This window comes from Heloderma suspectum, chromosome 4, assembly GCF_057233095.1.
Source record: "Heloderma suspectum isolate Gila_16-S chromosome 4, 16-S_ref, whole genome shotgun sequence".
Classification (NCBI taxonomy): domain Eukaryota; kingdom Metazoa; phylum Chordata; class Lepidosauria; order Squamata; family Helodermatidae; genus Heloderma; species Heloderma suspectum.
This window is the reverse complement of record NC_139461.1, coordinates 287,655,578-287,674,853: the sequence shown is the minus strand read 5'-3', so window position 1 is coordinate 287,674,853 and position 19,276 is coordinate 287,655,578. Positions and strand designations below refer to the sequence as shown.

Here is a 19,276-nt window from a genome sequence, read left to right as displayed (position 1 = left end):
CACTCATGTCCTGCTTCATGGGTTTCCCGTGGGCAGCTGGTTGGCCACTGTGTGAACAGAACGCTGGACCAGATGGACCCTTGGTCTGATCCTCTTTGGCTCTTCTTATGTTCTTATCCAGCCCTCCTGGGGTCCCAAATCCACCCTCTGGGTTCCCAAAAAGGTCATGCCCCATTCCCCTGGCCCCACCACCTTTCTCCTGACAACTGATCATTGGGGTGGTTTCCCAGCTTTTGTGCAGTTTTTTCCCCAAACCTAAAAGGTTGAAATAACTCTCCTAAGGCGTAGCTACTAGCAATAAGAGCTTTAAGTTAAGCTGATTGGTGGGAGATTCAGGACAGATAAAAAGAAGCCCTTCTTCACACAGTTCATAGTTAAACTACGGAACTTGCTACCACAGGATGTAGTGATGGCCACCAATTTGGATGGTTTTAAAAGGGGGTTAGACACATTCATGGAAGAGAAGGCTATCAGTGGCTACTAGTCTTGATGGCTATGTGCTACCTCCAGTTCCAGAGGCAGTGAGCCTATGTACACCAGTTGCTGGGGAACATAGGTAGGAGGATGCTGTTGCACTCATGCCCTGTTTGTAAGTTCCTGGTCAACAGCTGGTTGGCCACTGTGTGAACAGAATGCTGGACTAGATGGACCCTTGGTCTGATCCAGCAGGGCTTTTCTTATGTTCTTAAGCTGGTATTTTTGGCCACAGCCCTTTTGCCTTTGGCCCCGCCCATTGCTGGAATGCAGCCCCCAAGAGCTTCCCCAACATGGAATTTGACTCTCAGGTTGAAAGCGGTTCTTCATGCGGGGTGTGAGGCAAAGGTCTTTCATTGAAAAGGAAAGGTGGCAGTGGGGAAATATGGGCAACTTACTATATTCTCCATCTCTAAAATAAAGGGACATGGAAACAAAGTGACATATATTATAAGCTCTCCTCATCATGCAAAAAGTGACCAGGAATAGGATTTTAAAAAACTTACTCTGACAGTAATAATGGTCAGCAGCTTCCATTAAGCTGCCAGGATTCATATGAAGAGGCTGGAGATATCCAACGATGTTTCTAGCCCTCAAGACTGTGAAGGTGTTTGAGAATATAAGACTTATATAAGAATATAAGTCAACGGCCCTGCACCTCTGATACTTTGCAGGTTTTTTCCTGGAGACACCTCTACGATATGTGCCATTTTCACACAAATTGCCCAAAAATCCACAGGGGGAGGGAAGGGGAAATGACTCTCTCTCTCTCTCACGCACACTTTAAACTACTGCACATATCCTTCTGAAGCTTTGCCGTTTTCTTACTTAGGTCTACCTCTATGCTGTCTGTCATTTTCAGAAGAATGGTCCACAAGGAATATAAGTGGATAAGTGTGTCTTTTTTTGCATACAAAAATCCTTGCACCTATTCATCTGACACTTGGCAAGCTTTATCCCCTCAGAAGGGGCAACTATCCTTGCAAATTTCATCCAGTTCCCTTAAAAAACAAATCAAAATATAAAGGTGTGTAGCACAAAAACGACTGCAATTTTTTTCCTGACATTTGGCAGGCATAATCTCCTCCTAAGGGGATATTAGACATGTACATTTCATCCACTTCTAATAAAAAAAAAGTTATCACCATTTTTCCATTATGCGTGATAGTCAATGGGAGGCATGAAGCCTTGGTTTTCCAAATCTTGACTCGTTTGGTACCCAAGTCAAAAGTGGATGGCCTCTGAATCAGTCTGAGTAGAATCGATCCACTTCCTGAAGCACTAAATCAGGGGCCAAGCTGAACCTTGTGGTTGGTTGGTGCACACCTCTACAAAAAACTACAATCCTAAAAATGCTTACCTGGAGGTAAGATCTCTTAAAAACCAGTAGGTTTTTAGATCATCCCAGAATGCAGGACACAGAATAATGGGCTCAAGTTACTGGAAGCCAGATTCCGGCTGAACATCAGAAAAAACTTCCTGACTGTTACAGCAATATGACAATGGAACCAATTACCTAGACAGCCAGTGTGGTGTAGTGGTGAGAGTGCTGGACTGGGAGCCAGGAGATCCGGGTTCTAGTCCCCACTCGGCCATGGAAGCTCACTGGGTGATTTTGGGCCAGTCACAGACTCTCAGCCCAACCTACCTCACAGGGTTGTTGTTGTGAGGATAAAATGGAGAAGAGGAGGAGAATGTAAGCTGCCTTGGGTTCCTTGCACGAGGAAAAAAGGCGGGGTATAAATGCAATCAATCAATCAATCAATACCTAGGGAGGTGGTGGGCTCTCCCACACTGGAGGCATTCAAGACGAGGCTGGACAGCCACCTGTCAGGGATGCTCTGACTTGGATTCCTGCATTAGGCAGGGGTTGGACTCTACGGCCTTGTAGGCCCCGTCCAACCCTACTATTCTATGATCCTATGAGGATATACTTTCAAGGATATGAAATTAAAATTGAAGTGCCAGATGGAGAGATGGCACTACGAACTGACTTCGAACTCTCTCAGAACATTGGATGAAATTCCCTAGAGCAGCCATAACAAACTCTACTTGTACCTTAGGTGATGTTGCTGCCCCATGAACCTTAAGGTTGCTGTCATGCTGTCAGCAATGCCTCTCAGCTCAGATTTAGCCCCATACTAAGGGTGGAGACAGGAAAAGCTTCAAGGGTCATGTTTATAATCATTCTAAGTACTATAACTTTAAGTCCGTTTAATTTCTGCAAGGCATTTGCCTTGGGACTGCAGAACTGAAGGGGAGAATACCCGGGCCTCTGCCATCCACCAAGGGCCAAGGGATGCTGAAAGGTGGCACTCCCTGCCTCACAGGAAGAACACCATGGAAATGGGAGATAGACTGGGCATCATCTGTCAGCCAGAGCTGCAAGGAATTTGCTGCCCTCTTTCTGCTGGGAAGAACACTCAGCCCCAGCGAGCAGCTGCCCTAGGAACTGGAGGCCCCATTCATCAGACAGAGGATGAAATAAGTAAAAATAACATGACAATACACTGTTGTAAATCAGAAGGGTCAAGCTGGTTCCACCCCTCTTTTGCAGGTTCAGGGATTACCAGAACTAGATACAGGAATAGGATGACTGCATCCCAACAGGTTTTCCTTTGTGGGATTTTGATGGGGTCTGCTACATGCTCAGAGTCTAACAAATTGTCATATCTGTAGCTACAAAGGTCATATTTAATATGTAATAGTCCTGGTGTTTGCCTCCTCACAAAGTCTTATTCCTTGGCTTGTTTGTTGGAGTCATCTGGCGCTGTCTGTTTTGTATGCCTCCAGTCTCTGCTTCTACTGAACGAACGGTCTCAATTACAAGCATTATTCTACTGTATTCTGCATTGGGAATGGCATTTGTTGGAATACACCGACATCCTATTTCCTCCTTTAAATGTGTACATTTTACCTTCAAAGGATCAGCAAGCATTTTCAGGAGCCTAACAAGACACTACACACTATTCAAAACTGCCAGGGTAGTGGCTGTGGTGGAGCATTATAAAATCTTCTTGTAATGGTTTATAGTGCTACACAATGGTTTACTTCTTCAATAGAACCTTGGAGATATGAACTAAGAAGTCAACCAAATGATGCATTCACAGAACCATTGGCCAACAGTTCCAGCTTTAGGGGTGGGGGAGGAAGGCTGGCATGGCAGACCTGAGGGACCCTGAAATATTGGAGAGCAAACTTTTAGAGCTATGCATAGAATTTCTTTCCTTAAATGCCCACAATGCATGATTTTCCATTATGCCCATATTATCATCTCATTCATACAATAAAGTTTTTTTTTTATTTAAGATAAAGCAAAATTATGGGTTGGATTAAGAGTTCTATGAGCAGAATACAGGAAAGGAAAGGTTCCTCCTGTGCAAGCACCGAGTCATTGCTGACTCCTAGAGGGACGCCGCTTTCGCTGGCGTTTTCATGGCAGACTATAGCGGGGTGGTTTGCCATTGCCTTCCCCAGTCGTGACTACCTTTCCCCCAGCAAGCTGGGTACTCATTTTACCAACCTCGGAAGGATGGAAGGCTGAGTGGACCTGAGCCCACTACCCAGGACCCAGCTTCTGCTGGGATCAAACTCAGGTCGTGGGGAGAGTTTCGGTTGCAATACTGCCGCCTACCACTCTGTGCCACACGAGGCTCATTGAGCAGAATACAACTGGACTTCGAATCTCCCTTGCCCCTGCAGCCCACCCATTTGCTCTGGTGAATTGGGGAACTGTCCTGAACTTTATGGAAGGCAGTGCTGGGGGCTGCAAAGACTACTGGCAAACAGAAGGGCACCTTTGGATTTAGTGGCATATTTCTACACCTCTAACTGCTTCGATATTAGATATGCTATGACTAGAGAATGGTTGCGTCCGTGATCCTTCAACCTGTGCGGCAACTGCTTAAATACTAGAATGTATTGCTCTCCAAAATCAATGCAGTGGGAATTCTGTTATGTGAGTATTTGAAAACTATTGAAGCACTGATGGAAGGATCACCAAACATCTATGGTCTTAATATCGAGTATCCTTCCCCAACATGGTGACCTCCAGAAGTGTGGGACTACAACTCCCATAATCCCACAGCCTGCTGATACAGAAGACCAATGTAGCAAAATAGAGTTTACTGAACTGGGGGTGGGAGGAAAATGGGGAAATTACACCAGTTCATGGCATATACTTTTCCATACTTACTGTGAGGTTTTCCAATTCTAACCATCGTACTGTATAATAGGATTTTATATCTTCTGATATCAAGGTTAACGTGAAGTTTGTATCCTCAAAGAACATTTCTTTCTCCTCTTTTTGTGGCCAGTACTGTGCACATTTTATCTAAGGGAGGAGAGGAAAGCAAGCAAGACTTGTGCACAAATTGTTTAACAAGGAGAAACACAGAATTTTTAAGTTATACCACATAATTAGCATACATCTCATTTCACAGGCAAAAAATTAACAGCCCTCTCCCTTTTCTCCTGCTGGGTGAGCATAATTTATTAAACACCTAAAAGCAGACTTACAGAAATGAAAAAAGGGTCATTGCTTCCCACAGGTTGTTGCTTCTTCTGTAAGAAGAAACATGAGAAACAAGGAAACAGGAGAGAGGAAGGAAATCACGAGCAAGTCATGCTGAGCAAGTCCTGAGCAACCTGAGAAGTCAGTGCTGAGCAATCCTGAGCAAACAACTAAGTCACTTCTTGGAGATGATGGAGCATGGCAGGTGTCAGGGAGATCGTTTATAAAAGGCAGTGATGGAACATGCACTCTGTGCACTGTGGGGTGGAAAGTGGCTCAGTAGTAGAGCACATATTTTGTATGGAGAAGAGCTTTAGTCCAGTATGCAGCATCTCTACTTAAAGGATCTCAGGTGGCAGGATTAGGGGGAAATAACTCTGCTCGAGACCTTGAAGAGCTGCTGTCAACTGCAGTAGACTGTACTTTCAATATATTGCAGTTTCGCACGCATGTGTGCATGGCGTTGAATGTACTTTCAATATACCGCAGCTTGGTATGCAAGCGTGCATGGCATTGAATGTATTTTCAATGTACTGCAGTTTTGAATGCACATCAGCATAGCGTTGAAAGTACTTTCAATATACTGCAGCTTTCTATGCATGCAAGCATAGCGTTGAATGTACTATCAATATACTGTAGCTTCATGTACATGCGCACATGAGGGGTCTGTGTCCATGCATAAGAATTTAGGATGTAATTCATAACCCATAACATCACTAGAAATCCCACTCCTTAAGCCACTCAGTGAACAAAATATATTTTGATACCATGAACTGGCATTAGGTACTGGTTTCCAGAACTGTTCTGAGAGTACAGAACATGGCAACAAAGAAAACCTCATTTAGACAAAACTGACAACAGACAAGAGAACAAAATTACCCTAATAATTTATGGGACACTTTTTAGAGAATACGTAGAAAGCTACATGCACAAAACTGTAAGGCTTTAATTTGAAATCAAGAGACAGAATTACAACTGAGTTGTCCAGTTCTCCTCAAAAAAATCCCAGTCTTATGAGATCATTATGATGACATATGGGATAGCTTAAAGGTTACAATGGTTTATTCTCACTGAAAATGAAGTCTGAGCATTTCAGTTACCTAAACTGATGCCTAATCATAGTAATTTTCTCAATAAAAATATTCCAGGAAATCCAAGTTCAGCATGATTCGAATGTTTACATACTACAAACTTGAAAGTGTCCAATGCTTGGAAGTGAGGAACCTTCCTAAAGAATTCTAGAGCTAATAGACATAATTATTAAATCTACAATTGTGTTCACCAGGAACATGTGCTTGTTGACAATACTGTCCTGCAGAATTTAAAACAGTTGCTCTGGCTAGGATTATACATCAGTGACACTTGAAAAAGTATCATGGATTTTTGGTGTTCCATTTTCAGTATATTATCCTTACTCTTTCTTTCTGCTTTTTCTACTATTGGACAGAGAAATTATTACACACTTTAACTACTGATAAAAAGTAATTGAACATGGGATGGTAATACTGGAGAACTTTTATTGAACAGAAACCACTGTGATTCACAAAAGAAGAGCTTCAGGCAATAGTTTACCAACCCACAAAGCATTTTATGCAGAGGAAATGAAGGAATGCCATATAGGTTAGTCCATTGTAGGAGGTACCAATGTCTTTCTTCCTCCAACTCCTGAACAATATGGCTCAGTTGGATGTAGCAAGAAATTATAATCTTCTGTACATTTTTAATTACAGCTTGCAAGTGAATTCACTCCCTGTACAATTTTTGTACCACGTGGTTGGCAAATAACATTTTTGCCAAGTTCCCACTGAGTATCCCCCCACAACAGTTTGTTGAAAAGCATTAGCAGCCTGCCCTCAAGGGATCTCAATAATTCTGTTCTTTGTTCAAGCTTACTGGCAGTGGAGAAAGAGCAAGTGGGGGTGGATGGGAGAGGGAGGAATGGTTGAGCATGCGGTTAAGGCACTTCTCTCTTTTTTAGATTTGTTTCATTACTCATATTACTGTAGAACTGGAAACCTCCACTTAGCAAGATAGAGGTGCAGAAGATTTCTCCAGGTGGAAACAATTCTTCTCTACAACCCATAATGATCCATCCCCTATTTCAAGGACCAGTGACCAGGTCTTTTTTAAGAACTCCAGATATGTCATTTATTGGAAGTAGTCAACTGACTGTTATTTGGAAGGAGAAACAAGGGCAGGCAAGCTTGGCAATACATTTAAGAGTGAAGAGAGACCTTCACAGAAGAAGAGAGCTCACAGTGCATCACTTAATTGTTGGGTGAGTATGAGTGCCATGCATACCAACTAACAGTGCAATTTTATACATATTTACTCAGACATAAGTCCCACTATGCTAAATGAGACTTACTCCCTGGTAACTGTGTATGGGATTGCAGCTTAACTGTATGCCAGTTTCAGCAGTCAAACTTGCCTTTTCTACCCCCTGCCATGCTTTTAATGTTTTTTAAATGTGCTATATGAACATTCATGTGTTTATATGTTCATTTGTCACCATATTTCTTTTAAATGCAAAACTGCTCTCAGGATTTGGGGGTGCACTTTTTGATGACATCATGGGAGACCAGCCAATCAGCTCCATCAATGCTTTTCCTATTATATACAGAACTGTTTTTTTTCCAGAGCTCCACTCTGGAGAGGAATAGGTATGTTTGGGGCAAAAGCACTTCCAAATTGATCTTTATAAATCAATGGGGCCGTTGTCTGTCTTTTCCCTAAGGTAACTGGGCAAGAATTTTCTAACTTTTTAGGAAGTGATTTAATCTGAGTTTACAAGCTGTACTCCAGCCCTCCTCCCCATAACTGTTTATGATGAGATCAAAAATAAATTATGCAAATAAATACTATGCATATAAACTGTTCTTATTTTGCTGAACTACTTCACTGAAAAGTGTTTTTAAATGAGCAGTATGGTTTCAGGAAGAAAAATATGGGCAAGTGATAGCCAAAAGGAAAGTATAAGGAGAGGAATATGAAAGGAAATTACGAGAATGAATTATCATAAGCTATGCAGGGCAAAGAGACTCCAACCTTCTGAACCTGTGACTTTCAAACATTCTGCCTTGAGGGAGCACTTTCCACATTGACTTATCTGCCAAGGATTGCTTGTACACTTGCCATAGAAACCCAGTACATTGCAGGTGGTTCTGAGGCATGTTTTTGGGTGCACGTTCATATGGGGCATGCTGATATAGCCAGGCCTGCTGGGTCTCACTGTTGCCCTGTGTACTGAGTCCAACTAGAACACTGTCATCACATTCTTGGGGCTGTATAGTGCAGAAAGAGGCTCAAAAATGGAAGACAAGATGTCTTATACCAAGTCAAGCCATTGGCCCATTTATCTCAGTATTGTCTACTACACTGACTGCCAGTGACTCTCTAGGGTTTCAGGCAGGAGTTTCTCCCAGTCCTATCTGCAGATGCCAGGGATTGAACCCAAGTCTTTTTGCATGCAAATAATGTACTCTACCACTGAGCTACAGCCCCCTTCTGCAAAGCTTGCCTGCCATTACTGATGTTCTTGCTTTTGAAGAACTCCAGGGTTCCTTGGAATTAAGTGGAGCCTTTTGCCTGAACCAACTCAAGGGCTGAAAATCTGTTTTTCAAAACCATATGTTGCTGAGAATTCCCAGGTGTCAGTGCCAAGCAGAACAGAGTATATGAGAAATACTGGCTTCCATGCTTCCATATAGAAGATGAACATTCCTGGCTATAAGACTTCCCTTCACCATGATTGGTGCTTCTGGGCACAACTGCTATAAACATTAAAATACATGCTTTTCAGAAGCACTTGCATGAGGGCGAATGAAGTCAAATGTATTCTCTCTAATCCCTGCAGAATTCTAGTCTTTAATATATAGGAAGTAATCATAAAAAAGCATGTCAATGGTTTACTTTCAATTTGTAGCATCCTGTTTACACCCCTCAACTGTGTAGGATTGGGGTGGGCAACTTGTGGACCTCTAGTTGTCCAACTTGTGGATAACTCCCAGCATTCCACACCACTGCCTATGCTGGCTAGGGCTGATGCAGGTTGTAGGCCAAAACATCTGGAGGGCCACAAGTTTCCCACTTCTAGTGTAGGACCTCAAAGCAAAAACCAATGTGTTTTAAATTCCCAGAAAAGTATAAATGATGCCTTATTGTGAAAATGAATTGGATCAAATGCCTCTTTACTGAAGAAAATAACAATACTTAGGTCTGTTTACACAACATGGCACATAAAAATGTATCCAGGTACTGACACAGTTTGCTTTTCTTTTGCATACAGGAAAAGGGTTGAAAAGACAACTGCTGAAACTTTGGTCACTAAAGGTTTCACTTCAAGTTGTTAGGAGTTCAAACACCTATTAGTGCTGTACTAAATGTTCACAATGTTTGATTTTCAATATGACAGTGGCTATGTCAAAGGGTGCAAACATGTCTGCAAATTCTCTCTGCCTTCCAGCATTTTTCACACCTGTTTGCAATCACTGGTCCTCAATATGCTGGTACTTCAGAGGCATTCTTTTAAATACCTGAAGGGGCTTCTTTGCTGTGTGATCCCAGCCAATGTTATAATCACTTGCCCAAATATACAGATCTCACTGGCTACATGATGAGGGCAAACAGAGCTGCTGTATTATTTTTGTGTGCTGATGCGCATAAACTGATCTATCTTCCATGAATATTTTCACAACTTTTCAAGTGGCACAACATAAACCACCAAAAATGATAGGTGCATTTTTAGAAGTGTTAAAATGTTCATGTAACTTGCGTCCCTCATCTCAGTATTAGCTTTTCTGCCTTACACTCGCTACTACCTCTCCATGAACTAACTAGAAATCAGGAAAGAGTGGAATAAAATCCAAATAAATAAATATGTTCTGTTCTCACTATACCTAAATGCTGAGACAGCAGAGAAGCTAAGGAAATAATTTCCTTGAGCTCAGTTGCAGCACAGTCATACCGCACTCATATTGCAAACTTACTTTCTCAACTTGGAAGATTCCATCATATTTCCACTTTGCTCAACCAAGACCTATTTTTCTTCACTCTAGGCATACACATCATTCGATAATTTTCTATAAATGTTTTTAATAGAAAAACATTTTTGCCAGATTTTTAAAATTTGCATGCATGATGTGCCCATGATCCCAAAACAAACAGAATTTTTTTTTAAATTTTTTTATTTACTTACTGATCCCTTCTCCATCACTCTGTTAAGCATGACAACACCACGGCTTTTCTGTTCCCAAATCATCTCCCAAAAGTGACCACAAGTATTTGGCAGAGGACCCTGCGAAGATACAGAACTTTTAAGAATGAGCAATATTCACGTGGTATGAGTTCAGAGTACTGTAGCCAAGCAACAGTTATCTAGCAGTTCTAATCTGACAGTGCATGGCTTGTGTTTTTAGATATATAAAATGCATCATTATTTTAAGTGATTCTACCCTCCCCTTCTTATTGTGAAGTTGCCAAATATTAATATTTAAACATACACAAGTTTCTATGCAAATACAAGGCAATCAATCTCCCTATTCGCCAGAAGCGAAATGGGAAAGAACAGTTCTAAGACAGCTTGCCGAGAAGGAAGACAAATATGCTACTCCATAGGATGAATATAAGATGTTTGTCCAATCAATGGGACTTATGATTTGCAGAGACTGGGGACAATAAAAGCTAACTGCTAGGAAGTTCAGCTGTCTTTAACATTTCATGAAAAGTCTCGGCACAGCACTGACAAAGAAGGTCAGGAAAAGTTTACTATTCCTGCTAGCTGTTTACATTAACCACTTACAATGCAACCTCTCTTTTAGGTCAAAGGTTCTTCTTTTCCCACCAGTGTCTTAGAGATCAATCCACACTGTCTTGATGTATTAAATTATAATTTCAAGACAGCTTTTCAGGATTTAAGCTGCAACAAAAAAGAAACAACCAAAAGATGGGACTTGCTCCCACAAGGCTTGCAAATGCAGTGACATGACCCTTGAAAATACAGGACGGACTGTTAAGTGGCTAAACATCAGTTCCATTAGTCCACAACTGACACTCAATATCAACCAAATGTACACTGTATCCTGTAGGAATTAATATAAATAATATTGCTAGGATTTTGGAGCCAGAGAGATTTTGGAACTGCTAGGTCTATCCAAGCTCAGGAGATCAGCCACAAAAGCTTCGGAGAGAGCAATCCTATGGCCACTAGACACTGTCTAGAGGGCCATAGGACATGCTCATTTCTGGGAACTGACCTCGGAGCCCATGCACCGAGGTTGGTTCCTGGAAACTGACTGCCCCCCTTGTCTGCGCTGCCTCAGAGGCAGTGTGGAGAAGCCCTGTCCTCCGGGCTCGTAAGAGGAGCGCAGAGCAACTGAAAAGGGGTGGGGCTGGGGGTGTTCCGGGGCCGGGAGAGCAGAGCTGCGTGTATGACACATCCAATGTATGACACATTCCTCTCCCGGTTGGCCCCCCCCCCACTGCTAGACAGCTGAAAACAGCTGTCTAGAGGAAAATAGCAAGGCAGGAGAGGCGCGGAGGGAACGATCCCCCTGTGCCTCTCCTGCGGTGGTCGCCTCTGAGGTTGGAGGCGGCTGCCTATCTAGTTGGGATTGTGCCCTTAGTTCCTTTACTCCTGATTGGCTGAGCACGGACCCATGACTTCCAACCTTACAAAGCTTCTGGGAAAATGCTCAAACAGTGAAGGGCTGCTTCACTATTGGTTGCACCACATGAAATTCCCATCCCTGGGACATCTGCGTTGTCTGCACTCCTCTTATATCCTTGCCTGCCACCTTCCTTACTATCTTATTCTTGATGCACTTTCATGCCCAGACTCTGACCACAGAACTACCCTTTCAACAAATGTTATGCCTTCCAGACTCATTGATACAGTGTTCACGCAATCTCAGAAATTAGCAGTGTCTGCAAATATTCATTACATTTAGAGTAGCACTTCGTAACGGCATTTATGAAAGGAACTCCAACTGAATTTTGCTTTTGGTGGATAACTATTTTGGTACAAAATCCTGAGTCCTGTGGACTTCACACAGCCATTTTCAATATGGTAAAAACTCTGCCCTCAATTTTCATGCTGGGGAGTAGTATTGCAAAAGCATCATTTACTTAGGACACATTCATGAGAAGCCTTTCTAAATCATTTAAAATCCTGCTCTCGAGGCATAATATAGGCCCCTGAAGATCTAATACTGTGCCAATCACCTTTCAGTTGAGCCAGACATCAATACAATCCATGCCATGTGTGTGACCACATACTTTTCTTACTGATGTTTCTAGTTTACTGCTACTGCCCTTATTTTTAATAAAACTTAAAGCATAGGAAAGGCTCCCTCAACTTGTGCATATTGACATTCCCCAAATCAGTATTAACATTTCTCAAGACTCCTCATATGCAGCTGAGTAAAACAAAAACAAAAAACAATGTTAGATCTCTTAGCAGCTCAGGCTCAAACCAATGAAAGGAAAGGGATTGGAGCAGGTCCATATGAACACATGAGTAATTTAAAGTACCTGAGGGGAGAAGATTCTATCAAAGGAAACAGCTTCGGAAAGAGAAAATTACACGATTGATCACATCATCAACTATCAACAGGAAGGGTGGGGCGCACAGCTTCCTGTATTGTGCTTTTGGGGAGTAGATGATTTGATCCTGGTTCAACAAAAAAAAAAAGACATATGCTGGGAGGAGTCACGGAGGTGCTTATACTTCACCTGGAAATTGTTCATGTCTCCCCTAACAAGGTCAGTTTCTGAGAGCTATTGAGGAAGGATTAAAATCCCCACTACTTCTGATACATGACCAATTATTTAACTAGGGAAAAGGAGGACAAGACTGCACTTCTAAATTACTTATGCCACAAAAGCATGAAAGTACTCTCTAGTAAGATGTGAAGAAAAAGCAACTCCCTAGCACTAGTGCTCTTGAGTAGAGGTATCTGAGCACAGAAGATATTGGAATGCTTAAATCATTCCATAATTTGTAATTCTAGGTATTCAGATGACAAAAAGAAAAAAAATCCTTTCATGTATAAGATTGTATATACTTTTTCAGTCTTATTCCACTTAAGAAAGTCATATACTAAACTAACAGAAACAGGGCTTATAAATACACTGTTCTGAAGGGATTCCTAAGTCTTTGGAATTCATATTTCACATCAGAAGTTATCCCGGGATCCAGCATAATAGATCACTTTCAGGACCTCTTTTCTAGCTAGGTCCCCCACTATTCAACTGACTTCTCCTAGTTCCTATATCTCATAATTTAATAAAGAAAACTAATGAATTCCACCTGCTTTACCATGCTACATACAAGATATGGGCTCATGAGCTTCAAAGACTGGGGAACAGGAAAAAAGACTATTAAATGTTTTCTGTCTCCCTCTTACTCTCCAAAACACTTACCTGTGTGAGGATGTAGCTCCTGTGTGCCTCTTCCATTGTTATCAAACTAGCATTGATATAATCATTATCACCCTGCTGCAGCTTAATTCGACTGTGGTCAACTATAGAATGAACAGAAGAAGAAGAAAAAAAACACAGTTGGAATACCTGTGGATTATTCATTTTATGCTAAGCAGCTTATTTAAGAGCAGGGCTGAACATCTGTCATTTCCAGACAGTAAAGCACAAAACACCATTATATTGGGTTCTCAAGAATTCTTTTGAAAAAGAAACAAGGGGGGAGGAGGGGAAGAGTAGCTGATGATTAACAAGGTATTATACTACCAATAGAGCTGTAATAATCACAATTTCAGTTTCAGTCTAGATAGTAATAGGCAGATCTATACCATACTGAAGTTGCACGATTTTATAAGCTTTTAAAAAATCAAGTCATTGCTTATATTCTCAGAAGGAATCAGAATCTCAATTGAAAAACTTAATCTTCTCTTGTCCTGCATTGTTATATATCTTTTATTCAGTTAATGTTTCTCCTAACCCACCCAGCTATTATCAATATCCAAACCACTTTGACAGTAACTGCACTCCATTTTTAAAGATCTGAAGTTTGCTCTATTTAGCTTACACAGATATAGAAGAATCCCCACATTTTACAGGAAAACCAAACTGACTGGAAGTCATATCTTCTAAAACAAACAAAATCAATGGTGGTTACCACAAAAAGAACTCCTAGAACTGATCAGTAAGCAAAATTACGTGCAACATTATAGCTTCTATTGAGTTTTCCTGGAAGACTCAACAGATTTTTAGTCTATTAAGTGATTGTGGAGGTTTTCTAGTACATGAACATACTGTATCTTCAACTTCAATGTAAATAGGAGATGGGTGACTGTAGTTTACATGACAATAAAAAAAAGTTTTCATGAGATGTAGATGGTCATTACTATGCATTTGGAGCTGAGCAGCTACAAAATTGCATTACGACTTTGTTTCAAATCCCTACTCATCATCTCTCAGCCTAGGGTTGTTATGATAAAATGAGATAGCCCCATATATGCTGCTCTAAGTTTCCTGGAGGAGGGGTGGAATACAAATAGAACTCACTGCCACAAGAAGTGGTGACGGCTACTAGTTCCATGGCTTTAAAAGGGAGTCAGAAACATTCATGGAGGCTAACACTATCAATGGCTATATGCTACCTACATATTCATAGGCAGCATCCCTCTGAATACCAGCTGCTGGAGCAGAACAGCAGGAGACGGTTCTTGATTTGGTACCCTGCTTGTGGGCTTTCTGGAGACATCTGGTTGACCAGTCTGGAAAACGCAATGCTGGACTCGATAGGCTTTGGGGGCTGATCTAGCAGATCAAGCAACCTAGATCTTTGCTTAACTTCTAAAAAACCAAAGTGTCGGTGCTCATGCTTGCCTTGAAAACCATGCAATCCCATCTGGAAGCATTGCTCAGTGCATGGGGATAGGCTGAGCTTACTCAGTGGTGAAAGACAGGCAACCTACACATGCTCAGATACACTTTTCTGTATTATCAGCACTGCCAACATACCAGGATGCAGCAATATGGGGCAGAAAATTTTCCAATGCTTTCTTTTTCCATGCAAACATTCAATTTCATAAGTTCATTACCAACAATGAATACATGCCAACTGCAAATACAGTACTAAGCAAGTTGCAGTATCAGGTTGTTGTCAACATATCTCACACCGTTCCTTTCAGTTGCTAACATTTATTAGTGTTTCAGCTGTTTTCAGCACCTTTGTTTTTTTAAAAATTTGAACAACATCAGCCTTACATTCTAAGGAAAGTACATGGTATTGCCTTTATATTTTTTCAAGTATTCCAATACACATTTCTACATATAATAACATTGAAATCACATTGAACTGGCTTAAGTAAGTCATAGTGGGTTGCGGTGCATGCCTGTCATTATTGTGAATGTTTCAGCTGTGTCAGGCAGGCACCGCGGCTTATCGTGACATGAAAACCTGGGCATGGTGGCTTGGGTTCACACATCACGAGAAGCTGCAGCGACTGCCTGAAGCAGCTTGAATATTCACAACGGCACGCATGATCGTGTGAACCGACTCACTGTGTGCGTTAATTTCCCCCCTCAAATATTTCATATAAAATACTTGTGATATAGTGGGGCAAAAAATTAACATGCGGTACTTTTTTTATAGCTCTGATGTTTACTAAATACAAGTGAAATAAATATGCCAAACTTGATTTTCTCTCTAGGGCGTTAAAAAAAAAATCCACTGAAAACTGATTTTTTTCCTATGCAAATTACCCTGATTCGTACAGGAAGATTTTCCAATTCAACATTTCCATAAAACCGACATCACTGGGCCTGATATCCAAGGCACAAATGTCTCATCCTTGGCACGAAACATTTGCATGACATGAAAGCTGGTGGTCTGGAGAGAGTTGAGAAGAGGAGGGGAATGGGTATACTGCAAGTTGTCCATAACTTTGAACAAATCGGATTTATCTACCTTTGTCCGTGAACAACGCTGTTTGCGCCACTTGTGAATTTCTCTGCTTTGCGCATCTCTGTTTAATGACAAGTAATGGCTACCTGACAACCCAGCAGGGATATTTTGGTACATTATCAAAATATACCAGAAGCATCAATTTTGGAAATGCTATTTAAAGCACCAGATTTTTTAAAAAGCTATGTATATTGGAAACAATAAAGTTTTAGCTTGAATTGCTTGACAGAATAAATGAGTGTTCTGGAGACCCAGGAAAACAGGCACAAAATAGATAGTGAAAGATAGCAAATGGCATTGGTCCATGCTTGCAAGCACTTCTGCCTTAGATAAGCTTAACTCATCTACATAATCTTTTCTACATACTATCCTTCTCCTACCTCCAACATAGAACAAAATTATTTCATGTGTAATGCACATGCAAAAATAACATCACTAATCCATGGAAATTTGGGATCAAACCCTGGTTTACAATCTGAGTTTCCAGGCTAAGCACTAACTATAGTTTGCCAGTTTGGACTAAACCAGCAACATATGGTTTGCCTCAAACCGGGAGAGGAGGCAGGAACTTGGCTGGAGCTTTCGACTCATGTCCCCAATCCTTCCTTGGAGAAAGGGAGGATTGGGGACATGAGTCGAAAGGTCCAGCCAAATTCCTCCACATAATGGTTTGGCATTATATCTGAACAGCTCCATTAGTTTTTAAAGACTCCTTTTTAGGGATGCTGGAGAAATTCAAGACAGACTAAAATGAGCTCAGATTTCTCAGAATCTGACTTGCGGAATCCGCTGCATGGAGCCCATGGACTTTTGCATGTTCTTTTTAACTTTCATGAAATTTACGCATATTTATTTGTAGGAAAATATGTAAGTTTCTGCTGAGGAAAAGTTGAACGGAATGGGAGACAGCATGCTAAATGTTCCATATTAAGTTAGATTATGTAGGCTGTTACAAAATCTCTTATGTAATTATTTGCGTATTTTTCTGCATGACGAAAAAAAAACGCGTCCATCTGTGAGTGGACAACAGAACAAAAGGCGCCTGACGATCCATGAAACACAGATGGAGCAGATTTTACACAGTCCATACATCCCTACTCCTTTTATAAAAACAGTAACCTGTAAGAGGTAATCAACCTACTTAAATGAATTTAAAGGGACATGATACTTACAGGGGCTGACATCTCTGTACCTGTTGCGATTTTTGTTTCTGGAAAGTTTGGCCACTTTGCATGGAAAGTCACTAGCTTCATGTCTTATGTCCTGGAAGGAAATAAATTTAGTTATTTGTACATGCTACCAGTTTACAAGGAGGAGTCATAGTTCAATCTGTATCATTTCTTTGCTTTGGTTTTGCTGGTTCAGAAAAACCACTGAAACCTGTTGACTTATCACAGTACTTGATTCTGCTTGGAGAATTTGCACGGCAAATATTTCAAGGTTTCAGATTAAAGGTAGTAAGAATGTTTCTTGGGAGGATTCAAGCTCATATTACAGGCTGTCAGTATGGTTATACATGGTCACCAAAAAAGGCTTTGGACGATTAGAATGGACTATGTTTTATGTGATATACAACACTAAAAATGATTTCACTGCCAAAACAAAATACACCGGAGTGGGCCTCATTTAACTGCAAATAACTCAGTAAAGTAAGCAGAGCAGTTAAACAGGGATATCTGTAAATACACTCTTGTCCTTCAGTATCCTATAAGCCACCATTTCATAAATACGTATTAATAGCTAAAGGCTGCAAATGTTTAGTTGAGATAAGAACACAAGTTTTCTCGAATCATCAGCAAGCTGTGCTGGAGCTGCAGATGTCAAAACCCCTTTGTACTCAATGCGTTCTGTGCATCAAGGCAACCCCACAGTTCCAGATATATCACAGACAGAGCCACCCAACGTCTCCAGCAGCTGCTTGTCTCTTTTGCATCTCACAAATAATTCAACACTCCCTGGAAGTAACAAAATGGAAGCTTTTTGTGCCACCTCAATATAAATCAAATCCGTGTGACATATGACAGGAGCTTCATGCAGAAAGTACACAGCGTAAAAAGTAAATAAATACAGCAGACATTGTGCAGATTACGAAGCAGAAAGAGAGAGAAGTTGCATGATTTTCACTTGAGGCATTAACAAAAAACAAAACAAAAACCCTAGCGGGTATAAGGAAACTTAAGAAATCCCAGGATGGGGATCATGTATGTACAAAATGAACTGTAAAGCTCAGATTTAAAAGGCCATCCAAGAAAATTAAACAAAATGCTGGGCCAAACTGCATCATTTTCCACTAGGCTTGGAGTGAAGCCATTTTTGATTTATTTTGTTAACTAAATAAATGTAAGGCAACTTCATGAATGCCACACAAGTTCACTTTGTTTTCCTTTGTCTTTAGACATAATGAAGATTTAGTGCCAGACTGGAGTCGTATCCGCCCCCATCCCCCTCCCAGAACACACATACTGTGGCAGACTACAGACAGCTCTGTCAAGTACTGGAATTACAAGTGATCTAGCATAGGGGTGGGCAGAAGACAGATCTCCAGATGTTTTGGGCTTCAATTCCCAGGCCACTATGGCCAATGGTCAGGAATGCTGGAAGTTGAAGTCCAGAACTTCTGGAGAGCTACTTTCTGCCCACCTTTGGTCTAGCAAATTCTCTTACAGATACACTTCTATAACATTTCTCAAGTATGGTAAAATTAGTTCTCCAGTGTTAGAGTACCACTTAAGGAGGCTGTGAAATGACCACTACTGAAAGAAGATGTGAACAACTACTGGTCAGTGGCTAACATTTCCTTCCTAGGCAAGGTGCTCAAGCAGGAGCTTACTGGCCAACTCCAAGCACTCTCAGATGAGACTAATTTTCCAGATCCATTTCAACTCAGTTTCAGGCCTGGTTTTGGGATGGAAACTGCCTTGGTTGCACAATAGAATGACCTTTGCTGGGAGAGACATTGGGGAGTTCAATCCTGTTGGTTCTCCTGGACTACTGGAGAGGTTTTCAGGTTGGGCATTGGGGTACTGCTTCTCAGAGGGCCCACCCATACATGGATGGCCAATTCCAGACATTTGGTGCTGGGATATTTCTACTAAAGTTCTTGGCATTTATGCTTTGGGGTTCTATTTTATCCCCCTGATTTTTAACATCTACATGTAATTGCTGGGCTGGTTCACACAATCACCTCAGCCCACCATGGCTTATTTTAGTCACGCTGGGTTGCAGTGCATGCTGGTGGCCATTTTGAATATTGAAGCCAAAGCAGTTGGTCTCCATGGCTTATTGGGTCGTGCCATTTGGCAAGGGTGCCACCTGACAAGGGTGACTTATGTGAGGGTTAAACAACCGTCGCATAGCCTTTG

General features: G+C 41.3%; 1 protein-coding gene across 1 annotated transcript in view; it reads right to left on the bottom strand.

Annotated features, from left to right (window-relative positions):
- The window catches only part of PTPN1 (protein tyrosine phosphatase non-receptor type 1), a 101,637-nt gene that overhangs the window by 13,953 nt on the left and 68,408 nt on the right, over positions 1-19,276 (bottom strand). The window contains exons 2-5 of the mRNA XM_084854148.1: positions 17,087-17,177; positions 13,409-13,509; positions 10,185-10,283; positions 4,670-4,807 (exon numbers count right to left, since the gene is read on the bottom strand). Of these exons, the coding sequence (XP_084710274.1) occupies positions 4,670-4,807; positions 10,185-10,283; positions 13,409-13,509; positions 17,087-17,177 (429 nt within the window). The remainder of the gene's footprint in view (positions 1-4,669; positions 4,808-10,184; positions 10,284-13,408; positions 13,510-17,086; positions 17,178-19,276) is intronic.